The following is an 18386-nucleotide window of genomic DNA, read 5'->3' on the forward strand; positions in this document are numbered from 1 at the left end:
TCTGGCTCTCTGGTTCTACAAGCTCCTGTCTTCCTTCAACCCCCAGATCCAATGTCACTTCTTTAAAGAGGTCTTTGCAGATCACCTAAGCAGAGGCCTTGCTTGATCTCCTCCAGAATACTTGGATTCTCAAATCTCAATCATTTATTAGTTTATGTTTTCACTAATGATTTCCCTTGACGAAAGAGAAAGTTCTTCAAGTCTAGGGAAAGGATGTGCCTGTTCTCCAGAGCATTCTCTGAGCCTGGCATAGTGCTTGGCACAAAGCACAAGCCCAGGAAGATTGGTCAAATGAATATACAAATGGAAGGTGGGGAAAAAATAGAGCTTGGCTGGCACATGATGGTTCCTGGGAGTTGTAATTATGGAATATATCATGTAGCATTTTCTGTTTGTCCCTTTAAATCTTTTAGAATAGGGAAATAATTTATAACATAGTAAAAAAAAATATAATGCAGAAAAAATATGTTTAAATATGACTGGTTATTATTTGCCTTGTCGTAATTAAAATGGAACAGAATTAGATTTTTATATATGTGATTATATCCTTGGGAGGATAGGCTGGAAAATTTTCTGATGATGTCTAGAAAGTTACACGCCAAATATCCACTCACATACAACATCGGAGGGTCATTTTTTTAACCTGGAGAGGATGTTTGTAACTTGCCTTCAATTTGTATACACACAATAGATAGTTGTACATAAATAGATATTCAACAGCTCCAGCAAAATTTCTACTGCCAAAGAGAAGAAAAATGTCAGAGTAAGCTGTAAAAAAAGTGCTGGGTTTTTTAAATGTAGAAATGGCAATTCGCAGCATTTATACAAATTGCCGTACACTGCGGGTTGCAACTCTGAAACTGAATAGTAAGAAAAGTTGCAGCTAAGAGCAAATCTGAGGACACTTGTTTTGAAAGTAAAGGCTTAGTCAGTATCACAGCATTCTGGCAATCTGCATATCATTAACTAGTGTGCTTTGTATTGGGATTGAGACTTCGTGTATTGATTTTCTCCTATGTAAAGTGCTCTGACTAAAACTCTTATTTAAAATCTTCAAAAAGAATCTGATCTTGGATGAAATAAGGAGAATTAACTTTTTAAAAGCCCCGCTATGTTTTTGGTGTAATTATCTATTAACAATATCCACACGATTATTTAATCCAACGGCTGTATGGATCTAATATTTTACACTTGCTAGGTTATAATTTTATATACATTCTATGTAATATATGCAGAAATGTGAAGTTGGTATCAGCAGAAAATATAAATAGCTTCAGAAGGAGTTAGATAAATTAGAAAGTGTGAGATAATATAAAAAAAGCTAGAAATTTTAAGGTAAGTTATACCTAATAAGTTTTCTCACAGTGCCATACCTTAGAAGTAGAACATAAGACTGGATTAGACAAATAGTTTACTGAAATTTCTTATGAATTTGTACTTTGGGCTCTCTTTTCTTCTCTGCATCAGTATATTCAGTACGTATTTTCCTCAATAAAACATAATTTATATAATTATTTTAGAGTTACAATGAGTCTGGATATTTGTGAATGAGAAAAAACGTCTTTTCTAAGGGGAAATGGGATGAAGTCCAGAGCCCCAGACCACAGTGAGCACAGTAACGGCCAATTTGGGACTTGAGATAACAGTGTCTAATGCTTACAGACTCAGTCTATATTTCTGAGGTTACCTTCAGAAGAATTCCATAAAGGAAACTGTATCTTTAATAACATGAAACCAATCAGAGTCAACTCTTGAGTATTTATAACAGGAAGAACTAGTGTTTAAGATATTCTAAATCACTAAATATTTTTAAGTGGTGTTTTTATTTTCAAACAAAATGATGTGATTTATAAACATTTTTGGGGCCTGCTTACCTCCTAATGCTGCTGTAATGAGTCTAGAACTTACAGTTGGCATGTCCTCAGTAAAGGCCAATGGCATGGGGGCCTGGAGGCAATTTAGGAAGGGGAGATGGAGAAGTAGAAAGTTGGCTTGGGTTGAAGAATGTACTGTGACTAATCCACACAACCAACCATCCACAGGTGGACAATATTTAGGAAATGGCCCAGGGGATGCTGCTCTGGTCTTTTAGAGCTGAACGAATATTTCCATATCATATAGCTTTGTTTATAATTTACTTTTTTTCCAACAAAGAAGATTGTGCAGAATTGTTAAAGTGGTCTTTTATGCCTTTAAGTGACTATCAAAATCTGCCCTGAGATAGCCACAATCCGTCACAATATCACAAAACTGCACGTTACCTTGGATACAAGGCTGGCTCTGTATGCTGCAAGTTGCTTCAGGTACTCCTTCTTCGCAGCCTCGGTTTTCTTTTTATAGACCTGCAACAACAGCAAAGAGTCTTAAATTAGAAAGTGCATCTGCTTTTGTTTTCAGAGAAGTACAATATAGAATGATAATTGCACACGCATACACACTTATAGTTATATAATAATACATATCTCCTCAAAGATTGTGTTTTCTTACTGAAACAGATTTTTAAGAAGTATGGCAATAGACTAGATAAGAAAAAAATTAACAACAGTAAAACTTTACACCTTTACATAAAACATATGAAAGGATTTATCTGGGTAGCTATGAGTGTAGAGGTAGTTGGCTTACAAAGATACTATTGATGAAGGTTCCCAGGGAAACCACATGTGAGTAAATAAGGCATTCATATTTATATAATGGGCAGATAACTCCACAGCGCATTCACATCCTGATATATATGTTCCATGCTAAATATAAAAACAAAGACAGAATTTAAAGATGACAAATCATGTTCAATAAGCAAATCAAAGGAGACAGAATGGAGTTTGCAGGTTCATCATTCAGTTAAGATTTGGAGCCTTGAAGTTCTATTTTCAAAGACTCAGGAAACAGTGATGGTGATTAAGGACACATTTGGGAGAGGAAAGGGAAGCCCAGTGGCTGTGGATTGCATGCGTGCCCTGCCCTGCAGTCCACTCTGGTCATGTCCTTTCCAAGAAAAACACTGGATGTCATGGGTCTGTGGACACCTCATTTTGAAAAGGTAAAAATGTTCCGAAATGAATTTCAGTTTACAGAAGCTTTCTATTTCTGAGAGGGAATCATCTTGAAAATAAAAGCAAAATCATCCTAAATTGAGCAAAAGTACTGAAAAATGACTTGCTTGTATGCTAAAGGTCACATCGCTAAGTTAAACAGTGAGCAGTCATTAGAGTTGAAAATGAAAGATTAGCAAAGTGAACACACATGGCCGTCTGCTACCATTAAGTTGATTCTTTCAAGGCTTTAGAGTATATTTTTGGCAATCTTTTGAAATCAGCCTTAAAGAACAAAATATTTTTCATCCTTCACTGTGTAAATGGAAATGTATTTTCATTGATACAGCTATTTTAAATTTCCCACATTTTGGATTTTACAGCAGGGAATAAGACTTGGCTAATATTTTATAATGCTGAGCTCAAAAACAGACACACAGATCAGTATTGAAAAGTGGCTTCGGAATTAGTCAGAGTAGTTAAATATAAATGATGTCTAAAGACCAAATATCTGCTATTTGGCAGCAGGGGTCAATTTATGGTTTCAAATGCTGACTGTGGTTTGCTGAGCCCAACACCAACTACAAAATTCGAGAGGTGAGAAATATTACTTACTCATGAATATTTTAATTAAAGCAGAACATTTTACTTAAGGTAAACAAATGACTAACCTTGTCAACAGAATTATAACAGGACTCTATGAAATGAATGTGCTAATTTTTCTCCTAAAGGGAGGGCTTCAGCCTTGACTTCTGTATTTGGCATTTTGGTTTAATAAAAGCCAAGTAAAATAAGGAATTAAGAATTAGTACAATATTATCATATAATCAGTGTTCTATCTTACTAAGTATGAAACTACAGAAACTTTAAAAATTATATTTCAGTTTTTTTTTTTTAAGCAAAAAGCCAATAAATCCTTTGGTTCAAGTACAGGACTATTCTAAATTTACTGAGCTAATTATTGGAAGTCAAATTCAAATTCTTTTTTGGAAATTCACACGTGAAAACAAACAAACGCTAAAGTCGAGTAAGTGCCTTCGAACAGTGTGATCTGTGTATATCGTAAGCCTCGGTGCAGCCATAAAACACAGCTCTCCTGCTTTTCATTGATTTATTTTTTTTCTTGAGAGATAGATTTCTGTTTATAGTTTTTCCTTAAACCTCTTCTCAAGGACATAATTTATAATTAATGACCTTAAACTGACAATGTTTACATTTGCTTTTAATACCTTAAAACTGTTTCAAGAGGGTTTTTCTCCTACAGAGATAGAAATCCTATTCAGGACTTTGAAGCAAACATTTCGTCAACATGTCTTTTATGGTAATGCATCTTTGTATACCCTAAGCATTTCTATCATGCTTTTATTGATATGCTACTCCAAGTGACTCCCATTCAGCTAACTAGGATATGTTCTGCTTTCAAAGGCAAACAGAATGCACTTTGGTCCATAGCATTGCCCACAGTGGCATTTTCTAAGTTGTGGCAGATAAGACAGTATTGCCAGATGGTCTGACTGCAGTATCTATCATTTTTCTCTCATTGGTTTCTACTGAAACAGCAGCAGTGTGACTACGATGCTATCCCTTTGTTGAGCTCCTGGCAGTTAACATCACACAAAGTGTTAACTTTCCTGAAATTTGTTGCTTAACAACCAGGGAAGAAAGGTAGCTAACTCCACATGTTTCAGGCTGCATGTGCCCCCGGTTTCCCTCCAAAATCGATGTTGTTACAGGATACCTGACTAGCATGCAGAGTCCCCTGTTTTCTACAAATGGCTCCCTATTGGCTATTGATGATTGGCTATGTGGGACCATCGCATAAGTGCCTAAATACCACTTTAGAAAAGAGTAAACTCATCATGTCACATTACATGGATTGATGGATCCACTCTTTCCTGAATAGCTGCAGATGTCCAGAGGGAGAATTCAAAGGGGGGTCATTTCAGAAGGTAGATTCCTGTAATTGTGTTGAAAGGGGAGTAGCCTGGACCAGAATTAAAATCTGAGGTGGTCTCCTCAACAGTAATTAGCACCTCCATCTTTGAGAACTACCTGATGGCTCCCATTTTATACACTCTGTATGTCTTTCTGATGTTACCTTCTAAAATTGGACAAGGATGTTGCTTGAATTCTATATCTAATGGAAATGTCTGAAGAAAGGCCTCAAATATGAGTGAATGATGATACATAAAAATTCCACATGCAGGTGAAGTAGGGGAAATCCTTTAAAAAAAAAGATGTTTAAAAATTATCAGTAAAAACATCTCTCAAAAGCATTTCAAAGCCTCTAATTATGGATGAAGAAAGTCCTCTGCTTGCAGAAAGCAAAGATGTCCCAGGACGGCATTTGGCAATGAACAACCACTGCCATGAGCAAATGCACCGACCTTCTAACTGACAAGGATGTGTCTGATTTATGTCAAAGTTAAGTTTAGGAAAGAAATAGTCTCTCACTCTTAGGGAAAGACAAATATTTTAAAGGTATGTGATTCATACAGTAAATATTAGTATTTAGTTGAGTTACAAAATGGCTTCCAAATGGTCCACAGCTGTTTGAAATAAAGTACAAAGTTGGCCAGATGAGGATTTCAAAATCATAATACATCATTTATCATTTTCCCCCACTCATCCAAACACTTTTGAATTCATCCTGTCCTAACTGAGTTATATGCTGTGGTTTGTTATTCCAAGAAAACTACCATATCCCATCTAAGGATTGCATCTCAGTGGCTAAACTGAAACATATATAATGGCTAAACTAAAACATACGTAGATAGTCATCAAATAGCAGTTCTAGAGAACCTAAATCCTGTCGCATGATTTAGTGATTCACTGAGGCATTTTTGAAATGCTCTGAATACCAGCTTGTACACGTTTTTATAAGCTAATAAACCCTAATTGAAATCAGCAGTTCAATATCAACGATATGACAAACTCAAACAGAAAATAATTTCTCATACAATCTGTCATTTTCCTTTTACTTTCTGCTTCTTCCCTAAACAAACAATCCATCCAATTCATACAGGAAAGCAAAATCTTATAAATACCATTTAATTCCTTCTTCCTTCCTTCTTTTCTGCTCTGGCCCTTAGTAAATCTCTAGCCATAGTTTATTTCAACAGTCTTTACAATAATTATAAGAAAAAATGTAAAATTCTTCCCATTCTGGATTCTATCCAAAAACTAAAGGCATTTTTCATTCTGGGTAAGTTCAAATGTAGTTTTTCCCACTACTATTTCATATAAATAGAAAATCCTTAGAAATGTATATGGAGTAAGAATTTAACCACAATTCCCTGCAATATATTTTAGAAATTTAAAATTCCCAGCTTCTTTCAAGGCTGTTGCTATTTAGGTCAGTTAGAGCAAGTGCATCCGTATTTTGTATAGAATTTAGTCCATTTAACTTAATGGTTAAATGTCCATCTTGTATAACTCGCTCAGCATTTTCTTAGGCTCCAAGGTCTTTAGAAAGTGGCATTCAGAGGATTGAAAACATTATACAATGTGACAAACCTCTTGCTATGGATTCCTTTTGAGGACTGTCTGACCCATGTAAATGGTCTCAGCAAAATTGGTTTGACCCGTTTCTGGAATGGTAAGAATCCGAACCGAGGTCCTTGCCTGAAAAAATGGCTACAAAATACATATCTGTTGATTTATGAAATGAAGGTGACTAAGGAAAGTATGATGTTGTTCAATTATGGTTACCAATCTATTGAGTGCCCAATATGTGCCTACTGTGGTGTGAGGCACCGATGTTATACAATTAAAATAAAAAAGTCATTAAAAATTATGCCTCCATTGTGTGCATTTTGTGGATCATGCCCTCTCTCTAGATATTACCTCTAATTCTTTCAATAAAAATGTTGCATTGGCATAATGCATATGGGATAATCCCCATTTTGCAGATAAGAAAACAGACTAGAATGGGTAATTATTTTACCTAATATATTAGAACAGGTATATGGTAAAACCATGGTGTGAATAAAATCAGTCTGCTGTCAAATGTTCCATCTTTGTTTGCTCAGTGGTTTCTCCTAGCCATGAGAACTCCTTTTGATTCTTCTCTCAAGACACACAACTGCAAAGGCCTGGTCTCTTTTGTTCACTGCTGAAGCCTCAGCATGCTTGGAACATAGTAGGTGCTCAGGAAGTATTTATTGAGCATATAATCCATGGTCTCAGGTTTCTCCTTCTATGAATCAGCATTAGTATGTGTGCTAAGGATGAAACTGAACTGCATGTTCGAAATTACAATGTACATCAATGGAAACAGTGGACTGATACACAGATATACAATCCACCCATTTTTCCAATTATAGATAAAGCACAACAGACTTCAATGAGTATTATGTTCGAATTATTTTCCTGCCAACATCATGGAAAATTTCAAATGAAATGTCTGCTCCCATGGTGTCTGAGCATATGAATATTTGTGTATGTGTAAAACAAATGCTTACGCCCAGGAAGACATGCAAGAATCACATTTATGTACCAATAACTGCATGTATGGATATATATATGTAATAAATATATACAAATACCTGAATTGTACAAGTATGCTCACCATTTCTTGTAATAATTTTCATTGCTCAGTTTCAAATTCGTGTGCATATGGACTTTGCTTACATTCTCCAGTTTTTAAGTGAGCAACTGTTTTACATATCCTTCACTCCTAGCTTTTAAAAAATTGGGAAAACGCTTAATGTTTATAAGAAAACGGGCAAGATAAACACATGTGTGAATGCTATAGTGTGACAGGATTTTAGTTAACCTTAAGTATTGTTGACATAAAAGTCCACATTTTATCAGAAGATAAGGGGGAAAAAGAAACCCCGGCAGCATTATGTAGTGGGTGTCTGAGCACCAATGAGGAGGAAATGATTTGATTCTGTGGGCTCAGAGGATTTGTCAGCTGCCTCATAAGTATAATTCTGGCTCTTCATATCCCTGCTGCTTCTAATTTAGCAGGACAGGCTCATAATTGAAGCAAATTAACTATTTACACTTGCCACTTCTACCAGGGAAGAGGACACAGCAGCAGGAAAGAATGAGTAGGAAATTACATTCTTCCCACTTGTGTCAGATCTGCCCTTATATAAACACATTAACAGTAATTTCATGAGGCGTCAAACATAGGAATAAATACTGAGGAATAAAATAATGAGGTGTTGCTATTCAGCTGAACTGCTATGGCTAATATCCTTGGATATGAATTATGCATCCTGAAAGAAGGCATATGTTAACAGTATTCAGTTTCCCTGCAAGTGAGATCTGCTCATTAGGTTCTGGATCTCTAGGTAAATCCACTTTCCTCTTCCACGACAGGGCTAGCATTTACAAAAATACACGCTCTGGGCACCGTGGGCTGTGGTTTCTCCTGAATACGCTAAACTCTGAATAGGCTTTCCACTCCATTTTTAGCAAAACAGCATGTTTATTTAGCTCTTTGGCTGCAGCTTTAAAGCCATTTAATGTAATGTAAACAAGAACATTTTGTTTGTAATTTGCTAAATGTCTTACAGCCCGACTGTGTCTCCAATTAGGAACTTAAGGTTCATTTAGTCATTTACATCTGCTTCTGATTTAAGGTGACTTTCCTTTTTCACTTAAGAGCCGGCTTGCCGTGGCTAAAAAGGACCCAAGAACACTTTATAGCTCTTTGGACCAACCCTTTCTGCTTCAAAGTGGGATGAGCTCTTTTCTTTTGTCGGGTTTTATTTGTTCTGTATTGTCACTGTGAACCCAGATCCTCCACTACAATGACCAGAATCAGAGAGTTCAGAAATAATGGAGGTAGACAGGAAATTTAGCTGGGACCTCATAAAAAAGATGCTGAGGGTTGCTGAAACTCCAAGGATCCTAATACAAAGGGTGTGATATTGTTAACTTATTATTTTTCTTTCTCTGTAGGTTCCAGTCAGTGAAAGATAAGTAGCAGAGACCAACATCACAGCAATACTTAGGTTTTATTTCCTTCTCCATCTGGTGCCTTTTAAACAACTTAGTATGCTTCTGAAATGGGCTCTCCATTGTCTTACGAGTCATTAGCATTTAAAACCCCCGGTTGGAATCCCAAACACAATTCTGCTCCCATTCCAGATTCAGTACCATCTTCCAAAGTATTAAAATGGGGAGATCTCTGATATGTGCAGTTTGTTCAGTGGCTTTGGTAGGAATGATTCATAAGGGAGGTTTTGTGTTCCTCGAGGATTTTTATCGCTTCTTTCAGCTTCCTTTTGATTTCTCTTCTTTGAAAGATTCTTCACAGAAACCAAAGTACATATTGTTTCTCACTCACCATGGATTCTGAAAATAAAGATCTGCCCTTCTGCAGTGGCTTCTTACTCCCGCCTATACTCCACAATGAGGAAGCATGTGATATAAACACACAGCAGCTCTATTAGTCATGTTCCCTCTGGCTGTCAAGAAAACATTCAATTGTAATCTCACTAATAGCCGTTTTTCCTTAAATATTGTAATTTTCTGAGGCCCCCAGTAAGTCATCAATAATTTTGTCCATTTTTCCCAGTTTGTGTTTATATTTGTAGCTGTTCATAATTGTGGGCTATGATGACAACAGGATTTTGGAACAATTGTGGCACATGAAATCTTAGCCTTCCACCGGAACCAGCTGCCTACACAATGCCAACAGCATCACATGGTTGGTTCTGTAACACGCATATTTGTCCAAAATTTTGAATTTTAATAGTATGCCTCGAATCTGCTCCAGGAATGTTCTTTTAAAAATACATAGCAGTATGTGTGCTCCCCAACTTGAATATTAAATGAGAATAAAACACAATTAATGTAAGTTTGAAACGGAGATATTATTGTATGTTGGCACAATGAGTTAACATAAAGGGAGAGAACAGGTGGTAATCTACTATTATAACACTTTGGGATATTTTGCTGAAATTCTCTGGATGCCCAAATATGCATTTCAGGCAGGCACGTTTGCTCTGCTGATGACTCTAGCAAACTGCTAGAGAAGGGCGCCGCGAAGCAGCAGAGCGGTGGCCCAGCCGGTGCAGTGTGCTCCCTTTTGTAAGCAGTGTCTGATTTCATTAATTTGACCCTCTCCCTGCTTGGTTCTGGCACAGGCCTGCATCCAACGTGTATCCTACACCACATCTTTTGGCATAATCTGCAGCCTCACTCTCTTGATTAAGCAAGATCATCTTTTAGTTGCAAATGATAGGCTACATTGGACTTCTGCTAAGTCAAAGGAGCATACAGCATGGGGACAAATCATTTTAGAGTGACCAAAACTGTTTTGGTCATCCCAATGCCTTGTTTTGGTAACTCTTAAACAAGTGTTCAAATTTTAAAATATTTACTTTTGTAAGATAAAAAATTTATTTCTCTCAATCTTGGCATAATTGTTTAGCAATTGGATTTTGATTGAGAAATTGCTTTATGATACCAAATGATTTATATAAGTCAACTATTATATAACTTTATCCTTTATAAAATGAATTTGCTCTCCCAAACCCTATTTTCATTGAGAGACAACCCAAAGGTAGACTCATTACAAGTTACTTACTAAACTAGGCAACATATGAAACCTGCAAGAGAGTAACATACAAAAGAGAAAGACAAAAATATTTGCCATCATATGTATACAATTAAAAAGCCTTGCACATAATTGTAATTATATCCACATTAGGGAGACCGGCCTTGATTCTGAATGCCAGAATGGGAAAATGGGAGTGATTTCTCTTTTTAACATGACAGTAGTGAATCTCATACTTTTGGGATCTGTAAATAACTTTGATGGTCAGAAAAAATGAATGCAAAATATTCTACCTTAATATTCTCCTCTTGCTATATTAAAAATAAAGAGTGTAATAGAATTAGTGGGAAGAAACCTGCTGCCTGATATTTACTGCCTTGAGAAACTACCTGATTTTCATCATAAGAACATTACTCTTTTCCATCAGAAACATGAGAACAGGGATTTATTTTTTAATATTGACAATGTAAAGAACCAATCATGGGCTAGGGAAGGCCTTTGCAGACCTCCCTCTTTAAAAACCACTGCTCTTGAATATGGAAAATAATTACAAAATTTAACTGGGGTCAGATGATAGATAAGAGAAGTAAGGTGAGTGGCAGAGCAGGCAATTGATGTTTCCGGAAATGAAGTGTTTGGCAAAGTAGACATTAAAGAGGCACAAATGAGCCTTGAAACAATACTCCCAGTTCAGTCACTGAGTCTTAGGTAGGGAAGAGGGGCTGAGCCTTCACAGGGGAATCATGTGTCTTCAGATAAACAAGAATTGCTGTACCCAATCCCTAGGGAAGGAAATTGCTTTTGGGATGCTTTCTCCAGGAAATTTTGTCTCACAAAGCAACAAAGTTTATGGTACTGAAGCCAGGTGCATATTCAAGAATGCACAGAGGGCTTACTGGAGCAGAAAGCGAGCTACGTCTTCATATGTGGCATCATGGGTGGAGCAGGGAGGCCTTAAGGTGACATTAAGGGAACAGGGAGGGGGTTGGGATTGCTGGTTGGAATACACTTAGTTTTTCATTCAGTGAGGCTCTGCTGAATGCAGAAGTGAAGTCACTGTACAATTCGCCCTGATTGTCCAACATCAGTTGGGAGCCACACCTCAAGTTTGGCAGTGTGAGAGCAAACTGACCCAAGTTAGAATAGAAACTAGCTTTAAAATTCTGCAATAATACGTTAGGTTTCAATTAGAATCCCATAATACAATGTCAACTACCCTCTTATGGTGAGTGGGCATTTTAATTGAGTGTGCAGAGAACATTTTGGTGGTGTGTTTCCTGTTCTTAAAGAAAACTCTTGCAACACAGAGCTCCATATGGCGGGCCTGTGTTTTCCTAGGACAGTACCCCTTCAGGCTGGCAATCTTGAAAAGGACGTAGGGAAATACGTAGAGATTTCAGATAGCAGAAGACAGTTTTGACTTACAGAAAAGAGAGAATGGAGGGACCTGGAAGAGCAAGTTCTATGTTTCCTTAGCAACTGGTTTTGTCATTATCCCCATCATTGACTTCATAGGGTTTGTTAGGAAAAGCATTGTAAGTTGAGTGACAAGTTTTATTCATGGTAATTCTATGTACCAGGTAAGTAATTGCAGATAAATCATTCAACACAATGCCATTCTGTTTGTCTTATTGTCAGTTCTATCCTCAGTGCCTAGAACACTGCCTGGCACATACGTGCTCAACAAATATTTGTTGAATAAACAAGTGAATGAATTTAATTTATATGGCCCCATTTTGTAATCTGCAAAATTTGGGTAATAATTTCCCTGTATGAGTATTGAGTAAAACAAATCAAATAAATCACGCAAAAGTGCTTTGAAAACTATAAGACATTATACCTTACAGATATTAATATATAATATCAACACAATATATAGATCCTTATAGATGCATAAATAGGTGTGGGCTTTTCTGCATTTTATAAAATTCCTGGATATGATAAGGTAAGATTGATGTCTCTAAGAATAAAATATGAGAGTAGTTCATCATTAATGCAATTCAGTATTCTGCAGTGGCTAAAACTGCACCTACATAGTTATTTCAATCACTTATTTTAATGAGAATGCTTTTAAATTTTTCTTTGTGATGCTGAGATTTTTTTAGATGGTGACCATGGCCATCTAGTTCCTGGTTTAGAAATGTGGGATCAACATTGCTTCTTTGTTTAGGTGTGCTCCATCCTCTCACTGAACCCTCACTCTCTGCGACTCCAGTCCTCTTTAAGACCTTCTGAGCTACTTATGCTGTGTCCGTGGTGTCTCACGTGACCTTCCCTAAGCATGGTCCTCAGTCACACCATAGCAATACATGAGAGAGGGAAAAAACCAGGCATCGGGTCCCATTTAACACAGCCTAAAAATATGGTGTAAATACATATGGGGGATTGAATAACAGCCCCCGGCAGTCTTTAGGGAATGGCTAGGGGCGGAAACCCTTGAATTTGAGGTTCATTTAGCAAAGAGCAAAGAGGGTTTTGATGACAAAATGGTAAATAGTAAGTGCTGAAGAGAGGTGTGGACAATTTTCAAAATACTTTTAGGACTTTTTTTTTCAGTCTTTATGTTCACATTGGCAACATTAAGGAATAATGCAATCCTGGCTGAGATATGTAAAAGTGCTTCTAAAAGTATCTACACTATATAAACTTTGAAACAAAGGAATCAACATGCTATTTATGGGGGAGTAATAAAGGAGTACAACATTATGTGAACATCTCAGAAAGTCTGGTTTGGATGCGGACACATTCTCAGCATCTGTTCTGGGATCTAAAGAATTTACCCGAAGCCCTGGCAAGCCATTTCTTCAGACTGCACCATCTCAGCTTACATGGATCCCACTCTACTGGGAATCCCTTACCTGTTTCTGCTCTTCTCCTAAGCCATCCCACATTGAAGCCACAATTTTAGAGACTTCACCAAAGGTAGCGTTTGGATTTTGGCCCTTGATGGCGGCCTGAGTATCACGAAAGAATAACGCATAGGCAGACACAGGCTTCTGGGGCTCATTGGGATCCTTCTTCTTCTTCTTTTTGGGAGTTTTTGGTTTTTTCCCCATATCGGAGGCAGGCCGCTTCTCTCCACCATTGATCTGAAAGAGAAATCAAAATAGAATTATAGGGGAACTGAGACAATTTGGGGACAAGGCATATTGTTGTTTTCCTTTGAGACTTAGACACATACACTCACCTATTCACATCACTCAAACACTGGCTTTTCTAAGGGACATATTGTTTTGTTATTGTTTTTATTTTTTCCCAGATGAAACTGCATCTTTCAAGTAGTCTTCATATTCATCCTACTCCCAACTTTACTTACCTAGCTTTTAAAAAAAGTTGGCTCTTTTTATATTATTATACTATTAAATATAATCCCTTAACATTCCTAACTTTTTCTCTTACACTGTAACTGTGTCAACAGCAGATTTCTCTTGTAGTAACACCATTGGATGAACAATCTAACTTGTTTTCTTCTAAGGAAGTTCCCTCCCTCCCTCCCTTCCTGCCTTCCTGCCTTCCTGCCTTCCTCCCTTCCTCCCTTCCTCCCTTCCTCCCTTCCTCTCTTCCTCCCTCCCTTCCTTCCTTCCTTCCTGACGGAGTCTTGCTCTGTCGCCAGGCTGGAGTGCAGTGGCACGATCTCGGCTCACTGCAACCTCCACCTCCTGAGTTCAAGCGATTCTCCTGCATCAGCCTCCCCAATAGCTGAGACTACAGATGTGTGACACCACACCTGGCTAATATTTTGTATTTTAGTGGAGATGGGTTTTCACCATGTTGGCCAGGATGGTCTCGATCTCCTGACCTGGTGATCCATTTGCCTTGGCTTCCCAAAGTGCTGGGATTACAGGCATGAGCCACCCTGCCTGGCTCTCCTTGTCTTTCTAATTACGGCTTTCAAACCTTGGGGGCAGCATGTCCAATAAATAAATTCAAATGGCTTTTGACTTTGCGCCTAGGTCTATGGAATGCTGCCAGGAAAACCCAGCAATGCTCATGGTTTAAAAAATGGTATGGTCTAGACCCTAGATCAGTGCTGTCCAATGGAACTTTCTCCAATGACGGAAAAGTTCTATGATTTGCACTATTCTATATGGCAGCCACTAACCATATGAAGCTAGTGAGCACTTGAAATGTGACTAGAGTTAATCAGGAGCTAAATTTTTAACTTTGTTCAAATTTAAATAGCTACATGTGACTAATGGCTACTATATTGGAGAGTGCACCTCCAGAAATTAGATTCTAGAGCGTTCTAGAACAGGTTTTTACTCAATTTAAAAGTAGATTCTATTTTCTCCCATGTTCCTAAATTATGAATATTTTGATTATTTTAATTGTTATTCTGATACAACTAGGATTACACATTGAACATATTTAAGATGGCTGCATTTGAATATTATCTTTGTTACTAACTAGATGTGATATTAATTCATCCACCTTTAAAATAAAGCATTGTGGATAGGATTTCTTTCCAGCTCTAAAATTATATGAGTCTACACGAATACAAAATAGGGCTGCATCTGAAAGATTCAATTTCCACATGCCTTGCCCACTAACAAAGTGTCAAGGCAGCTTCTGTACCCTCACCTTCTATTGCGGTGGTTGTAGTTGCCTTCTCTCTGCAGATATAATGTAATATATATCTTATTTAGATAAATTGCTAGGTGGGATATTTGTGTAAAATAACTGCCACCGTTGGAGATGAAACATGATATACAGAGAGGTCTGTGGATATGATTTCAGAGGACCTTGCTTCATGCCCTCTTTTTACTATTTTTAGCTGTTACCTTGGTTAAATTAATTTCTCCAGGCCTCTGTTTCCTCTAGTGAAAACTAGGTATGGCGCCATCTTATAATGACTAAGATGGTATATATTTATATATGTGTAGCACTTTAAAAGGTATTCATATGTCAATTATGAGGTGGTAGAAACTTTCAAAATAATTCATTGAATGAGTGGATGGAAAATACTTTAATATTAATATGTGATACCTTATAATCAGTATGAAAGATATACCCAAGCACCAAAAAGAGATAAGAGAAAGCTAAGTGATTTCTTTGTCTTTGTCTTAATTGAGAAATCTATTAAAAAGATTATCATTCTGAAATTGTTTACTGAAGCAGATCAAAGAACCCCAGGGGGACAGGATGCTGTGAACCAAGTTGACAAGCTAATGTAGATTAACTCTAGATGATAACTTCCCTGAGATGGATCACAGAGGTGATCCTGTGAAGTCATTGGCCACCATGTAAATCTATCAGAGACTCAGCATGTCTGGGGCTTGATATTGGACAAACTGGCATAACAATGCTGTATTAAAACACACAGGCATATATATGACCTAGAATGGTGCTTCTCAAACATGGCTGCACATTAGAGTCACCTGGTCAGCTTTTAATACCCTGATGCCCAGGTCTTACTCTACACAGATTAAAGCAGATGCCTAGGGGTGGGAGCCTGGCCTCAGTCACACCCTTTGAACTCTACTCTTCTAACTGGCATTTCGATATCTTGAGAGACAAAACAAACAAGCAAAATTTTTCTGTGCCCAAAGCCTACCCATGGCCATATTTTTCTCCTTTTCACAACTAAACTCCTCCAAATGGTTGGCTGTGCTGGCCTGATGCAGCCTCTGCAACCTACTTCAGTGTGCTTTCCTGTCACTTAGCTCTCAATTAGATCTCCACTGGCCACACTGCTGAATCCAGTGGATGCTTGTGTCTCCCCCTTACCTGATTCTCACTGTGAGGTCCCTCTCTCCCACTGGTTTCCTAACATCACCCTCTCTGCCTACCTCACTGGCCCTGATGTTTCCAGAATCATTTCAGGATCATCATTTTCCACCTGGCCATTAATTGGTAGAATTCCTGATTTGTTTTGCAGTAAACTCCCTTCTCTTGTGAGCGCACTTAGGTAATCTCACACGTAAGCAGGGTTTCTTTTACTATTTGTGGGTAGATACTTGCCAAGTTCATGTTTCCCCTGAGTTTTGCACACACAGAAACAACTGTTATTGACATCTCTATTTCCAAGTCTCAAAGATATTTCAAACTTAAGTCAAGCTTATTTAGTTCTGTATATTTCCATTCATAGCACGTATCAAACTTGTAATGATACAATAATGTATGTGGTTGTTAGATCTACTCCTGTCTGCGTGTAGGCACTATGAAGGCACTGGTTTTGCTCACTAGCACATATCATGGTGCTACCTGATATGTGATACATAGTAAATGCTTAACATTTGTTATAGAAGTAATAAAAATAATAAAAGTAATAATGCAAAATGATAATATTTTGTAAACACGGCCATTCTTACATTCACAATCATAAACTATTTATTTAAAAGGAGAAAAAAGGAGTCAACAAGATCCACAATGAAGAATATTAAAGATAGAGTGGTCTAGGGTACAGACTTTCAGTTATAAGATGAATAAGTTCTGGGGATCTAACATACAGCACAATGACTATAGTGAATACTGTGTTGTATACTTGAAATTTGTTAAGAGAGTAGGTTTAAAGCATTCTCATTTTTAAAAAAGTGAGGTGATAGATAGGTTAATTAGCTTATTGTAGGTAATCATTTCACAACGTACACATATATCAAAACATCATGCTGTACACTTTAAATACATACAACTTTATTTGTCAATTATACCTCAATAAAGCTACAAAAAGAGTAATCCTCATATTTCATCAAAGATTGAGAGAAATCAGGAACAAAGTAGAGAAATAAGTGAATGCTTATTCATATGGAATATTACCTAGACTCATTTTAAATTTTAATTAAAAAATTAATGATCTGACACATTGAAATCTCCATGATTACAGATTATATCAATCTTTCTGGAAAATAATCAAATGTCAATCATAGAGATAAATTTCCTATCATGCAATTTAAATGCCCTTATTAAAAGGTTCCCCACATTATTTAAATAGTTTTTGTGATGGTTAATTTTAGGTGTCAAGTTGATTGGATTAAGGAATTCCTAGAGAACTGATAAAGTATTACTTCTGGGTGTGTCTGTGAGGATGGTTTCCAGAGGTGACTGGGGTGAGTCAGCAGACTGGGTGGGGGAGATAGACCCTCAATGTGGCCAGGCACCCTTTAATAGGCTGTGGTCCTAGATAGAACAAAAAAGACAGAAAAAAGACAACTCTCTCTCTCTCTCTCTTTCTCTGTCATACATGTGCTCTTTGTCTTTCTGCTTTCTACCATGGGATGACACAGCAAGAAGGCTCTCGCCAAGGGCCTCTTGAGCCTCTAGAATTGTAAGAAATATATCTCTGTCCTTTGTAAATTACCAACTTTCAGGTATTCTGTTACAGTGGCACAAAATGGAGTAAGAGAATTTCCTTCCTTCATTGTCCAGAATTTTGTTTGAACCACTGATCCTCATGGTTACCTCCTTTTTAAGTTGGTATTTGGACAGTATGGTACAGGCTTTAGATCTACTGGATGTGTGATTCCTTGCTGTAACAGATAGGAGGACAGTCATCCTCTTGCATTTGACAACAGGCCCTACTTTTAGAGATGTCCTGAAGAAGCAGGAGAACTTGTTACTGCCAGTAAGAGGCTCAATCATACGAAAAACACCAGTTATCATTTTGAGGCAATGGATAGCAACCCTATAGAAAACGCTAAATAATTCCACACAGCCAATCCATTTTGTTAGTTGCCTGGAGGCTTTACCTATTTTCTTGGTTTGTCCTGGAGGGCTAGCTGAATGCAATGTTGCTTAAAGTTTTGTTTAATAGAAGCAAGTATTTCATGACTTCTGCCTCCACATTTTCAAGGCTCAGGAGACATCATTTATGCACTATGGAGTGTAACTCTGGGGCTTCC

General features: G+C 37.4%; 1 protein-coding gene across 5 annotated transcripts in view; it reads right to left on the reverse strand.

Moving 5' to 3' along the window:
* TOX (thymocyte selection associated high mobility group box) overlaps nucleotides 1-18386 on the reverse strand; it is a 310002-nt gene that overhangs the window by 18875 nt on the left and 272741 nt on the right. For all 5 annotated transcript variants that reach the window (XM_010386795.2, XM_030937660.1, XM_030937659.1 and 2 more), the window contains 2 exons: nucleotides 13407-13637; nucleotides 2262-2342 (listed from right to left, as the gene is read on the reverse strand). In XM_010386795.2, the coding sequence (XP_010385097.1) occupies nucleotides 2262-2342; nucleotides 13407-13637 (312 nt within the window). The remainder of the gene's footprint in view (nucleotides 1-2261; nucleotides 2343-13406; nucleotides 13638-18386) is intronic.

This window comes from Rhinopithecus roxellana, chromosome 9 (assembly GCF_007565055.1).
Source record: "Rhinopithecus roxellana isolate Shanxi Qingling chromosome 9, ASM756505v1, whole genome shotgun sequence".
NCBI classification, from domain to species: Eukaryota; Metazoa; Chordata; class Mammalia; order Primates; family Cercopithecidae; genus Rhinopithecus; species Rhinopithecus roxellana.